This window comes from Rhinopithecus roxellana, chromosome 14 (assembly GCF_007565055.1).
Source record: "Rhinopithecus roxellana isolate Shanxi Qingling chromosome 14, ASM756505v1, whole genome shotgun sequence".
Taxonomy (NCBI): Eukaryota; Metazoa; Chordata; class Mammalia; order Primates; family Cercopithecidae; genus Rhinopithecus; species Rhinopithecus roxellana.
Window position 1 is genome coordinate 22,133,743 of NC_044562.1, and position 14,468 is coordinate 22,148,210.

The window sequence follows — 14,468 nt, forward strand, 5'->3', positions numbered from 1 at the left end:
ATTTGACTCAATTTTTCATTGTTCAATGTCATCAGATGGCTAAGTGGTCTGTGTCCTTTTCTAATGACAGGATGTAAGCCTCCACAAATCACCACCTTGATTTTTCTCTCATTTACTTTATGGAATATCTGTACCAGAACTTATAAAGAAAGTGAGATGCAAGTAGGGACATCATACAAATTCACTTAATACTAGACCAACAGAATTCTGGCACTGTCGCTTTATAAGCATAACTACCACAAAGTGAACAGCCTGGGACTTGGCCAAGGCAGGGTCTGAGAACTGCTGGCCCTGTAGATGCTGCCAGCCAAAAAGGATTTTGTAGTCAGAAGCATTTAGGAAAGACCAGATAGCTTATCTTCATGTGGAAGACTCACAGGTCATGTTCTGACATTAAAGGGTCTGTAAATGAATCTTTAAATTTGTTTACCAAGTTTCTCCAAACCTGTTTGAGGTAAAATCTGTTTTATTGGATAACACAGGTTAGTCCCGGGAGAAACTGGTATTTCATAGTTTGGGCAGCATCCCTTGCAAACCTCTTGTAAATACGTTATGATGACAGGTGCTCACCCTCTCACTCTATGACATTTTAAAACAAATCTTAGGGCTGGGTGCGTTGACTTACACCTGTAATCCCAGCACTTTGGGAGGCCTGAGGTGGGCAGATCACCTGAGGTCAGGAGTTCGAGACCACCCTGGCCAACATGGTAAAACCCCATCTTTACTAAAAATACAAAATTAGCTGGGTGTGGTGGCACATGCCTGTGATCCCAGCTACTCAGGAGGCTAAGGTGGGAGAATCGCTTGAACCCGGGAGATGGAGGTTGCAGTGAGCTGAGAGTGCACCATTGCACTCAGCCTGGGCAACACTGCCCGCCCCGCAAAAAAAAAAAAAAAGGAAAAAAAAAAAGATCTTGATAGATATTACCTCAATTAAACATGTGAGAAATTCTTTCATGAAAAGTGATTAAATTTACATAAACTTAAATATCTTAAATGACAAAACAGTCTCTTTATTTGACTATGATACCTCTGAATATGCTGTCTTCTAATGCATTTATTTTTACTTAAAAGTATGGACATAGACCCCAAAATATTTATTAAACTTTCCACTATATATGATTTTCTGAACCTTTCCATGGACTCATTTGATACAAATATGGAACTGTAATTTGTGTATGAGATAGGGTTGTTATCAATATAGAATTTTGTTTGGTTGAAATCACTGAATGCTACCTATTTATTTTATCAAAATACTATAACTATTTGCTTGGGTTATTCCTGCTAATTTGAAGATGCTTCATTCTGCAGTTAGAGCAACGAACTGTGCTGAGCGGCCATTTTTGGAAAAGAAATCACTTTTTTTTTTTTTTTTATTATACTTCAAGTTCTAGGGTACATGTGCATAACGTGCAGGTTTGTTACATATGTATACTTGTGCCATGTTGGTGTGCTGCACCCATCAACTCATCAGCACCCATCAATTCATCATTTATATCATGTATAACTCCCCAATGCAATCCCTCCCCCCTCCCCCCTCCCCATAATAGGCCCCAGTGTGTGATGTTCCCCTTCTCGAGTCCAAGTGATCTCATTGTTCAGTTCCCACCTATGAGTGAGAACAGGCGGTGTTTGGTTTTCTGTTCTTAGACTTGGAATCAACCCAAATGGCCATCTGTGACAGACTGGATTAAGAAAATGTGGCACATATACACCATGGAATACTATGCAGCCATAAAAAAGGATGAGTTTGCGTCCTTTGTAGGGGCATGGATGCAGCTGGAAACCATCATTCTTAGCAAACTATCACAAGAACAGAAATCACTTTTATCTCTAAACTTCAGAGTACTTCATTCATAGGGAGGGTAAAGTTGCTAAATACCAACCAGTTCGCCTTTAGGTCCTGGTAATCCTTTCACTCCCGGAGTTCCAGGAATTCCATCGAAGCCCTTTCTCCCAGGTTGACCTCTGAGCCCCGGGTCCCCTGGGGCACCAACTTGCCCCTCAGGCTGAAGTGTTTCACCTTTTTCTCCTTTAAGTCCTCGGTCACCCTCGGCACCTGGGAAACCCTAGGGTAGTACAGAAATGAATCTGCATTATATTTTGTTAGAATTCTTCTTGTGTCAATCTTAAAAACAGTGTGGACATGAACTTTTGAATTTTAACATGAATTTTTTCAACACACTTTCTTTGGTCCACAAGTATTATTTCAAGCATTTTGTTTGTTTTGCTTTGTTGTTAACTTCCAAAACTGAAAAATAATTCAGTTAGGTAGTATAATTCAAAACAATACACACAATAATCTAATTCAATACCATAGAACAATCACCATAATTCAGGTTATGTTCGAATATTGGTAAATTTTAACAAGCGTCTCTGAATAATTTGATCTAAATATATTTATCTATAACTTTTTGGTTCACTATGACAATCAAGATTCTAATTTTTAACAGACTTACTGTGGTATAATTTACATACCATAAAATTTCTCCTTTATAAGAGTACAATTCAGTGATTTTTTAGTAAATTCATAGAATCATGCCACAATCACCACAATCATGTTTAAACATCTCCATCACACTCCCAAATTCCCTCAAACCCATTTGCAATGAACCTCTGTTCCCACCCTCAGCCCTAGGCAACCACTAATCTGTTTTCTGTTTCTGATACCATTTCAAACTGTTTATAAATTCATTGACTCATTCACTTAATCAGTCACAGATTTATTCATTTAATCAACAGGTATCTATTAAGTGCCTACCATTTGCAAGGCACCAAACTAATAAGTGTGTTGCAACCGTATTTCTAGAGTGTGCACTTTTTCAAATCGAAGCTAAAGATTTAAAAACATGAAATCTTACTGGAATTCCTGGAAGTCCTGTATTTCCTGGGGACCCTGGGCTTCCTTTCAAGCCAGCTGCACCTTGTCTTCCTGCAAATCAACGAATTATTAACTAACTCCTCATTGAACGCCAACTCTGAGTAGACAGGGTAATACAATGTATGAAGAAAATAGAGTGTTTTCTTATGGGGAAAGAAAGACAGCTTCTGTCATAAAACATAAATGCAATAAGAGAATGGGAGTAAATAACAGAACAAGAGATCATGGAAAAAGTAACTCAGATCTTAGCTTCTTAAAATTTAATCTTCATAATTTTAAGATTATATCTTTATTTTTTCTGAGTATATATTACTTTTAAAAGTAATATATGCTCATTATAAGAAAATTATGCAGAAAGAAGAGACTAAAAATCACCTATAAATCTACTACCAGAAGATAATATTTGCTAAAGTTTAACGTATATTAATGATAAATTTTTATATCCATAAGTGCATAGGACTCATATACACACTATTTTGGAATTATAGTATACACATGTCAATAAGTATGAATTTATAGCTTCGTTTTAAATGGCTGCATGCTGCCTATTGTGTTGGTGAGCCATCATTTATTTAGCTAAATGCTGTTTTTAGACATTTAGAGTTAGCTAGACATTTTTCAACTTTTGACTGTTGTAAACAATGCTTTGAAAAATGTCTCTGGGTATTTAGCTTTCCAGATTTATCCAATTATTTCCTTTATAATAAATTTTTAAAAGTATAACGGCAGAGGCAAATGGTCACAAACTTTTCTAAGGTTTTGAATATCTCTTGACAAATTGCATTTTATTGTACAATTTTATATTTCCCATAGATATTTAAATATCTGTAAAGATGATCCCTTTAAATGACTTTCTGGGTGGGTCTTTGGTCAGTTAATCAACACATATTTATTCAGATTCTATTTTTTTGCAAGCTATTGAGCTGGGGTGTATATTTTTATAGGGATCCAAACCATTTTACTGCTTACATATCTTCTTTGAGCTGCACCTGGATAGGCCAAATGTAGAGAAACTATGAAAAATACAACAATGCAATGAGTGGACAACATCAGTGAGCTGCTCACCTGCTCACCTTGAGCCAAGGAGGGGACTCGAGGAGAGTCTAGGAAAATAATGATTTTTTATCTTTTATTGTTTTTCCTCCTTATTTCCCTCCTTCATTTTCTTCCTTTTGGTTTTTGTTTTAATAGAACACTTCCCTTGGATATTTGGATACTGAACAGGAGTGACATGAGGAACAGCCCCTACCTCTCCACTCCTCCTTCCCGCACAAGCCTGTGAGCCAGGGCAGGGGCAGCCATTGAAAGTAGCAGAGGCCTTCATAAAGGAGAAGTGAGTGGGACCTGAGGGGACAAAGGATCCCTGCCCAAGTGCATGTCATCCAGTGGCTGGCCACAGTGTCCACGGCTGCCGCCATTAGTCTTTCTTCTTTGGATTGAGACCCAGTCTCCCAGAAGACCCTATGCCAATGCAAATGGCTACTGGATGGAGATAACATATCATATTCCCTATCCAGGTTGCCAGGTAGACCTTTGGATTAACTCCCCAAAAGCAGCCACCTAGGAGACAGGTGACAGCACTGCGGTCAGGGGATGCAGGCGTGGAGGGCAAGAGCACGCCTCTGGATTTAAGTTCAGTCTCTACCACATTATCAGCTGTGCCACCTGATGCCTCAGCTTCCTCATCTGTCAAATGGGGTTAATTACAGCACCAACCTCTAGGGCTGATGTGAGAAATAAAGGAATGGAGGCACGTAAGACACTTAAAACAGTGCCCAACACACAGGCCAAGGGCTCTGTAACTTCAACTCTTACTGGTTAATGATACATAATTTGATGACACTGTCTGAAGACCAAGGTGCTGGTGGCAGAGTCAGGACTGTGGGTGGTAGCAAGGGAGAGAGAGGCCCTGTGTAGACAGGGGAGTGGCACAAGGGGCAGAGGAACGCAGTCAATAAACAGAGATGTTTTGTACTTCAAAGTTTTACCCATAGGCAGTTCTGTGACTGAAGACGGGGAGGTCAAAAGCAGAGGTGGTGACAGCCATGAGTAACCATGTGGGACAGAGAGTCCTGGCCTGGTACAGAGTTGTCAAGAGGAGACTTGTGAATCATCCTTTATTTAAGCCTCAGGACACTGGCTATAAAATGTTTTGTTTTTTCCCCCTTTCAAAATTTGACTTAGTGGCTAATATTTTTTTTAAAAAACACCATGAGATTTAAATAAAAATTCCAATTCCTTTCTTCTGATGAAAACTTGGAAAATTTATTAATGCAGGGCCTAACATGTTACACAGTAACAATGGGCTGGAAGCGAGTGCCTGCTGGCCCGTTCAAATGTGCCCTCAGTTTGTTTACTGTAGTTCTGCAACTCTCTTGTCCCCAGCACTGAGGATGTTGCAATTTTTTAAAATAGCATTTGCATCCTTAAGAAGAAAGTGAAATACCGCACATTCCTATGACTCTTAAAAGTAGGAACATGAAAAAATGGACTGAGTAGGGTTGTGTCTTTTGAGAAAAAAGGGAGAGAGCATGTTTCTTTATGGAAGAGAAAGAGGGTATCTGTTTCATGCAGCTGCTTCACTGCCTTCAGTTAACTGCTGTTCTCTTGTAGGACTCTGTGTTGACAATTCCTGCCTAACACAATACTTTGCTAGGGGTCAGCAACTAAAATGGAACAGGGAAAAATACCAGCTTTTCTTGGATTTTGGCTGACTTTATGTTAATAAAATACATGTTTTTGAAACTCTCCCTCCAAGTTCACATAAACCACGTCATGACATCCACCTATCAAATGCCTTTATTTTCTTCCAATGTATTGACCCTTTTATGCTTGCAAAAACACTTGCATGCAAATTGTTTGTACCTGGGATTCCTTTTACACCATGTAACCCTGGCAATCCTGGGAGACCGGGGGGCCCTGGGATATAAGGGCACTGTGTACACAGCAGGCCTGGTTCTCCTGCAATGAGAGTACACTAGCATTACTTATAAAGCTACACCACATCCTCAGAAAAAAACAAATATTTTCCAACCACACTATCATTTATTACATTTAAACATTTTTATGTAGTGAAAATTATCTAGGACATTATACATATTAATTTTAAAATTCATCTATTATAGATCTGCTTACTTTAATGTTCTGAGCTATACAGTTCTTCTGAAAGGGGAAATTCCAAGACTCTAACGTAAAACATCTATTTCAGTGATTCTTTCCTTGCATGCAGGCGAAAACTCACATTTTAGGGATATCCAACAATTTATTGCATAGGTGCCAAATAAATTATTGATTTACAGATAAACAAAATCATCACTGACTGGTAGCTATTTGGGATCATTGTTATCTCAGGGGGAAAATCAATTATAATAATGATGATGAAAAAGACTTATCCTAATACAACATTATTGATTGAACCAACCTTTGGGCCCATCAATGCCTGGGATTCCTGAAGACCCTAGATAGCCTGGCAGTCCGCGATCTCCAGGTGGACCCTTGCGAAAAATGATGTCACCTGTAAAAATACAGCACCAAAGGCAATTTTTTATTTATTTATTTTTTTCAATGTAGTGAGTGTTGTAATATATGTATTATTTAAAGTGCATCTCTCTCATGTTTGTATTGGAAGCCTAGTCTTAAAAGTTTATCTGCAACTGAGAAGACATGGTGACCAGCTCTTCCCTTCATATTACATAGATGTGGCATTTTTAAGGTAGTTGGTCTTCGAAAGCTCATTATATAATTTTTTTTTTTGTCACAGAATCAACCTATTTTATCTTACTTAGTTGTTTCCAGTTATTCCAAGTTGATATGGTTTGGCTGTATCCCCACCCAAATCTCATCTTGAATTGTAGTACTTCTATAATCCCCATGTGTCTTGAAACGAACCTGGTGGGAGGTAATTTAATCATGGGGGTGGTTACCCTCATGCTGTTCTTGTGATAATGAATGAGTGCTTATGAGATCTGATGGTTTTATAAGGGGCTTTTCCCCATTTTGCTCAGCACTTCTCCTTGTTGCCATCATGTGAAGAAGGACATGTTTGCTTCCCCTTCTACCATAAGTGTAAGTTTCCTGAGGCCTCCCCAACCATGCTGAACTGTGAGTCAATTAAACCTCTTTCCTTTATAAATTACCCAGTCTCAGGTATGTCTTTATTAGCAGCCTGAGAACGGACTAATACACAGACAATCCCTTTAGCATCTTGAGGCAAAGGATCAAATCTTATTCTGGATATTTTTTGATACATTGTATTTTCCTGATATACTGTAGATGCTTAATATATGTTGAGAAAAAGAAAAATAGATTCTGACTCAGGGTATCATCTGTTTTCTCTTTGTTGCTTGTCCATATCAATTGAGTTGTCATTCTTAAGGCAGGTCTCTAAGAAAGCTCTTTTCAGCTTCCACATTTTCTGCTACTGTAATGTTACAATGAACAGCTAATTCTCTTTAACTGGTTAATTGTGTTCAGTAATCTAATGGTTGGCTCTGTCATTTCAATTACAGGTTGAAGGCAATGGTGATTAAAGTAAATATTTAAAAACAGTACCATAGCTGTCCCAAATTTCAGAAAAACAAGGTACCACTAGAAACATTTAATTTCATTGGAACACAGAAGAATGACCATTTTGTGATCAGTTTTCTGCATCTTTAAAATACCTGGAAGGTCATCTTTAAATGGTACAATCTGATAAAAGTTTAATACTTAGTGTAGACTTATATGAATACTACATTCATACATTTTTGTATACTTACACATTTTCATACTCAATTAATGCTTAATTAAAAAAATATTTGAGTACCTGCAGTGTTCCCCATGCTACATATTGGGCTTAAACAGTTAAAAAGATATGGTCTTTGACCTCAAAATACTTTGATTCTTGTAAGAAAAACTGACAAAGACAAAGATAAGGCAATGTGAAAACTTCTACAGTTGGGATAACCTTGGCAGTTACAGGATGTGGACTCACTGAAAGCTTTCTGCTGGACTTGAACTTGAAACTGCAGTCTGAAGGACAGATGGGTGTTGCTTAGAGAAGGGAAGGTAGGAAGCAAAGACCCCTGGACAGAGTGTAGCAGGCACTGAGGGAGCATGACACCTCCGGGAGGGAGCCACGAGCGCCTGGGCCCAGATCCCAGCTTTAGCTTCCTTAGCCCTGTGAACTCTGTATGTCAGCCTTGACATAGAAAAAAAGAGGATACTAAATCTCCATCTTAAAAGAGACTTGGAAGAAGCTGGGATTATAGGCACACCACCACACCTGGCCCCAGAAAAGCTACGTTAAAATATGTTCGTGAGGACCTCTTGTACCTATGAGCCAACACAGAATGCTAGGGGGCTCTGTAGAGGAATGCGAAGGAGAGGATGCCTGTGTCAGGACCTCTGAGCACCACTTCAAGTCCATTGGGCTACAGCTCTGTCATCTCTGACCCCTTCACCTCATAGCATGTTGCCTTACACCCATGCGGCACACCTCTGGCCTACTGTCCTGGGGCTTCCCTGCTGATGCCAAGGAATAGGACTTCCTGGGAACCATGCAGACACAGCCTGGAAGTGGGAGGATGGAAGACGGGGGGCTGCTCCTCTCTTGGGGGGAAATCTTTGACCCATGGGAACTAGGAGCAAATGGATACACTCTTGCCTCTTTCTCCCTGACACAGGCTTCTTAGAAGATAGTCTCTGGGGCTGAACAGGTAGTTGCATTTGGTCAAGGCCAACTTGATAGCCACCCATGCTTCCCCGCATCACTCTCTTTGTCCCTGCCTCCGGCTCTGCTGTCTGGGAAACTCTGGCTAAGACTTGGCTGCATTTGTTAAGTAGTCATTGCATCAATTTCTTTCACAGAGAGTTAGTGAAATATGAAGACCATCGGAAAGATAACTCATAAAAACCACACAGACTGGTGGCTAAGCTGTGAGGAGGGTTTGTCGCCCCTGGTTTGCACACATCTGTCATTTGGTGCTGTACACAAAAGGGATCCCCTTCCACATCTTTACCTGGTGGTCCTGGAGGTCCCGGTGATCCTGGAGGGCCTGGTGAACCAGGACAACCTGGGGACCCAGGAGTCCCCATGGCTTCCTTTCCTGGGTAGCCTCGTTCCCCTTTACTTCCTTTCAAGCCTGGCCATCCAGGGGCTCCTCTGAGGCCAGGCCTTGAGGATCCTTAGAGAAAATAATCATTTCTTGTATTTTATATTTTTTCCTGATTAATACAAATTTATTTTTTAATTGCAAGAGTAATATAATTTTATTTATAAAAATTGCACAATGGCGAGGTACATAACACATTTAAATAAAAAAGTGAATATCCTTGCTTTTTTCATCTGTAGCCTTGTTAAATAACCACAGTACAGCAAAGTGCAGAACATTCCATTCCCACGAGAAATTTAGTCTAATTTACTGCAAGAAACTGAAACAGAGTTTGGAATGCACTGTATCTTTTTATTTAAAAGGAAGTGAGGAATATTTCCATATATGCTACTTTGTAAATTTTTTTTTTATTAGAGACTAGAGGATGCCTCCAGTGTCCAAAATGAGAAAGAGAGAAAGTTGTGAAGTGGACTTTATTCCTGCCAGTGTCTTAGACATAAAAGGGTATGATGAGGGATGGTCACCTCCTGGGAAAGGAGCTGTGCCTGGTGGCACAAACCCCACCCTAATCTTAAAATGGTGAGAATGTGAGGAGCGGATAGTCTCAAATGTCTGTCCCACAAACATTTTAACTATTTTTTTTTTTTTTTTTTTTTTTGAGACGGAGTCTTGCTCTGTCACCCAGGCTGGAGTGCAGTGGCCAGATCTCAGCTCACTGCAAGCTCCGCCTCCCAGGTTCACACCATTCTCCTGCCTCAGCCTCCCGAGTAGCTGGGACTACAGGCGCCCACCACCACGCCCGGCTAGTTTTTTGTATTTTTAGTAGAGACGGGGTTTCACCGTATTAGCCAGGATGGTCTCGATCTCCTGACCTCGTGATCCGCCCGTCTTGGCCTCCCAGAGTGCTGGGGATTACAGGCTTGAGCCACCGCGCCCGGCCCATTTTAACTATTAAGAAGAGAGATGCCACCAGCAAAGGGCTGAGAAACCAGCTGAGGTAATATCTGATTGTGTCCTATTATTTGAACATAAAGACAGAATCTTCTGATTGACATCTGTTTCAGAGTTTTGTATTTTTTTAATCATATTTTACTTTGGCATATATATTTGTACTAATTTATGGGGTACATGTAAGATTTTGTTACATGTATTGAATGTGTAGTGTAATGATCATGTCAGGGTATTTTTGAGTATCTATGATCCAAGTATTTATCATTTCTGTGTTGAATACATTTCATGTCCTCTCTTCCAGTTAATTTGAAATATACATTGTTGTTAACGATAGTCACCCTACTCTGCTATCAAACATTAGAATTTATTCCTTCTATCTAACTGTATGCTTGTACCCATTAACTAATCTCTCTTCACCCCCAACTCCATCAAAAAAACTTTTAGAACCGATAAACAAATTCAGTAAAATTGCAGGACATGAAATCGACATATCAAAATCAGTAGCATCTTTTTTATGCACCAATAATGAAAGAGCCAAAAAAGAAGTCAAGAAGGCAATCCTATTTGCAGTAGCCCCACACACAAAATAAAATACCTAGGAATACATTTAACCAACACGGTGAAAGATCCCTGCAAGGAAAACTACAAAATACCGGTGAAAGAAATTGAAGAGGACCCAGACGAATGGAGAGACATCCCATGCTCATGGATCAGAAGAACTAATATAGTTAAAATGACCATACTACCCAAAGCAACCTACAGATTCAATGCAATCCCTATCGAGATACCAATGCCATTTTTCACAGAAACAGAAAAAACAATCCTAAAATTCTTCTGGAATTAGAGCTTTGTAATTTTCCACTCACTGGCTTCTTAAAGGAGCCTTTTTTTTTTTTTTTTTTTTTTTTTTTTTTTTTTTTTTTTAACTTAGTGGCCTGGCAGGGGGAAGGAGGCCTTCTTTAATGTCAGAACTCTAAAATATCTTTTTGCCCCATTCTAACTGTAAGAGATATCTACTATTAACAGTGTGAGATATATCTTTCCATGCATATTCAGGTACATATAATATTTATCCATTTCTGTATCTATTTTTTTAATAGTGGAATTATAGTACACTTATAGTTCTGCAGTCTGCTTAATTTTCAGTAATTTTCAAAATTATGAAGTAGTATAATATACATTATACAGAGAAAAATATGATCAGTGGCAGGGCACCTGCCCAATAGTTTATCAAATTTTGCTCTTTTTTCTTAGTTTTGTTTTCATTAAAAAGAACACGCTACAGTTCTACTTGATGAGTCCCTGTGGACCATCCCTGATCCAACTCTTTTTCCACTCTCAAAAGGTAAACACTCTAATCAGTCACAGACGAAAGTTTAGAACTTTACAGAAAAAGTGTAATGTAGGCATCCTTATGCAACTCATGATATGTTATGAAAACTACCATTTTCAACCAACCACATTACCATGACATTGTTTTCTATTTCTGTACCTCCTCTGAGTTTCAAGGCCCCTGCTCATACCCCAAAGTCACTGTAAAAATTCCTGACAATAAGGCGTTTACACTTAGTTAAAACTGCTGAGAAGTGAAAAAGAGCATTTCTATATCAGTTTGTATCAGCTCCACTCCTTCTTCCACTATAAATTGCAAATATGACAATTTAAGAAGCTGGAAACACTATTTTATTTTATTTTATTTTGAGATGGAGTCTCACTCTGTTGCCCAGGCTGGAGTGCAGTGGCACCATCTCAGCTCACTGCAACCTCTGCTTCCCAAGTTCAAGCGATTCTCCTGCCTCAGCCTCCTGCCTCCTGACTAGCTGGGATTACAGATTACAGGTGTGCGCTACCATGCCCAGCTGATTTTTTTTTTTTTTTTTTTTTTTTTTTTGTATTTTTAGTAGAGACAGGGTTTCGCCATGTTGGCCAGGCTGGTCTCGAACTCCTGACCTCAGGTGATCCACCCGCCTTAGCCTCCCAAAGTACTGGGATTACAGGCATGAGCCATTGCACCCAGCCTGGAAACACTTTTAGATCAGTTAGTGAAACATTTGTCTTACGTAAATAATGCAAAATTAATAGAGGACAGTGTATTTTCCTTTGTAATAGCATTTCTACTTGTACCCTAAGAAACATGGACATACCAGGACTTCCAGGAACTCCGGGGGGACCACTGGGACCTGGGAATATATAACATTAATTAATTGCTTAGAAAGATGTAAATGCTATCCCATCCACTTTTGAAATCTTGGGTGACAATATAATGATAGTTAATAATACAGAGTTTTCATATTTGTTCCTACTCTCACCTAGACAAACGTTAGAAATTTTCTCTTATTTAGACAAGAGAAAACTAATCTTAGAAGTTTAACACTCAAAAGTAAATCATGCCGCCATAATTCAACAGAGATTTACTAAGAGCCTGTTGTGTGTTCAGCACTTTGCTGGAAGTGCAGATGCCAGAAAATCAAACAGTGCTGGAACATCCAGGATCTGCAGTTTGTCTTGGTGTTCCATCTTAGATTGCTTCCACCTGTAATATCCTGGGGGTTATAATTCTTTTATATATACATGTGAGTGATGTATAGTCAGTGAACCAGATTTTTAAGAAAATCTATATCAATGTCTGTATTCATCTGTCCTTTTATTTAAAGACACTGGGAAATTGTATTCTTTTAAGTAAAATTTTCCTTTGAAATCTTCTTCATATCAATAATTTGATCAGATCAGTGGCTCCCAATCCTGGCTGCATGCTGGACTAGTCCAGGGAGTTTTTACCATCTACCAGTGTCCAGAGCCCTCCTCCAGACAATGAAATCAGAATGACAGGGTGGGACCTTGGCGAGGCCATTACAGAAGTTCCCAGGGATTCCAATATGTAGCCAGAGATGAGAGGGATTGGCCCAGAACTTTTGGGTTTCTCCAAAGAGATACAGTATAAGTACATGTGACAATAATTCATGGCATCAAGGACAGATCATTGTTCCAAGAGCCGGGAAACCAGAGTTTCAGTTCCCCCTTGCAAATCTCTGTAAGTTTGTTCAGGGTCTCCATTTTTCCCTTCATAATCCCATTGAGATTGCCAATGCCTTGTACTCCCTCCTCCTGCCCCCCAGCAAGTGTTTCCATGACAGATTTGAACTTTATGCTTTGCTACATAATTTAATTACCTTCTCGGTATACCACCTATGAAATAAAAATATGAAGAGTAGGAGACATCAAAAAATAACAGCCCTATGAAAATGAAGAGATCTCCCTTCCCTTTCCTCACCCACGTCAACTCTATAAGCACATGCTATTTATTACCTTGAAAGAAAACCAGAAATATGTTCAGCAAATGCTCTGGGAAGAAATTTAGTCTTACCTTGTGGGCCACGACCTCCTTTGGGCCCTGGTGGGCCTGGAATGCCTTCATCTCCCTTTTCCTGGTATGTGTCATAATATTCTGTCTTAGAGGAGAAAGAAATGAATACAGAGAAATGATAGCTATTTATGGGCTGCTCACCAAGCATAATTACTTCAGTTTCTTCATTTTGGCCCAAAGATGGCTTCCTTCTTTTCCTGAATTCATAGGTTTACATGTTAGCAGGTGTATGACAGTCATGTAAATGTAGGTGGAAAAATTTAAATAAGTAGACCTTTGTGGTATCACAGTATCAGATATTTTATGGGCTTTCAATTAGAAATACATTTTATGATGTGACTCAGGTTACACACCCACATTTATATGTACACATTCATACATACCTATGTATGTGTGCATATGTATAGAAAAATGAGAGTTTCACAAAACAATGACTTATTCTTACAACATATGATCAACCCTGATACTTTTTATTCTATTCTATTTTACTTTTCAAAAATGCTGGTCCTGGTGGACTGAACTTATTTCCATTTTGGAAGTGTATGGAACCCACACATCAAAAAATACTGTATTTATTGTTTCTTTAAATTCCAGGGAACCTGTGGCCTGCAAGAATCGAGGAATATTGTTTCTGACATGCTCAGTGGACCTACTGCCGGTGTTCTTAACCGTTTCCTTCCTAAGTTGAACTTCTTTTGAGGTTAGTAGAAGCTGCAAACAGAGTTATATGGAATCGAATATAAGAAAATACACAGAGAGGAGTGCTAAGAATTCCTCTGAAATGTAATGAAAACATAGATTTCATTTAACATTCAGTACATTTATCTTGAAGGAAGCAAGGTGGAAATATCAAAGGTTTTAAAAAAACCTCTTTGTATTTTCATATGCTAGATGGATCAATTACTTTGTTGACTTATTTAAGATGAAGCAACAAGAGCCTTGTAGTTAAGCAGTATGTATAAAATCACAAAAGTATTATATTAATAATATAACAATAATGTCCACCATGAAATCTGTAATGATATGTGTGCACCTACCAAATGTTGGGCACAGTGCTAAGTGATTTCACAAAATAACTCATTTAACCTTCCTGGGAACTCCACCAAAGTATTTTGGGACTGTTATAGTTTGAGTGTGCCCCCTCCAATATTCAGGTGTTATCAGTGTGATAGAAGTATGA

The 14,468-nt window shown here is 39.0% G+C and overlaps 1 protein-coding gene and 1 long non-coding RNA gene across 2 annotated transcripts in view; one reads left to right on the forward strand and one right to left on the reverse strand.

Moving 5' to 3' along the window:
- LOC115893191 overlaps window positions 1-14,468 on the forward strand; it is an 88,647-nt gene that overhangs the window by 52,879 nt on the left and 21,300 nt on the right. The window contains exon 3 of the long non-coding RNA XR_004053136.1: window positions 13,883-13,988. This is a non-coding gene — a long non-coding RNA (uncharacterized LOC115893191). The remainder of the gene's footprint in view (window positions 1-13,882; window positions 13,989-14,468) is intronic.
- COL4A3 (collagen type IV alpha 3 chain) overlaps window positions 1-14,468 on the reverse strand; it is a 149,664-nt gene that overhangs the window by 40,445 nt on the left and 94,751 nt on the right. The window contains exons 19-25 of the mRNA XM_010375623.2: window positions 13,289-13,373; window positions 12,069-12,104; window positions 8,881-9,045; window positions 6,303-6,395; window positions 5,747-5,842; window positions 2,862-2,932; window positions 1,887-2,069 (exon numbers count right to left, since the gene is read on the reverse strand). Coding sequence (XP_010373925.2) covers window positions 1,887-2,069; window positions 2,862-2,932; window positions 5,747-5,842; window positions 6,303-6,395; window positions 8,881-9,045; window positions 12,069-12,104; window positions 13,289-13,373 — 729 coding nt within the window. The remainder of the gene's footprint in view (window positions 1-1,886; window positions 2,070-2,861; window positions 2,933-5,746; window positions 5,843-6,302; window positions 6,396-8,880; window positions 9,046-12,068; window positions 12,105-13,288; window positions 13,374-14,468) is intronic.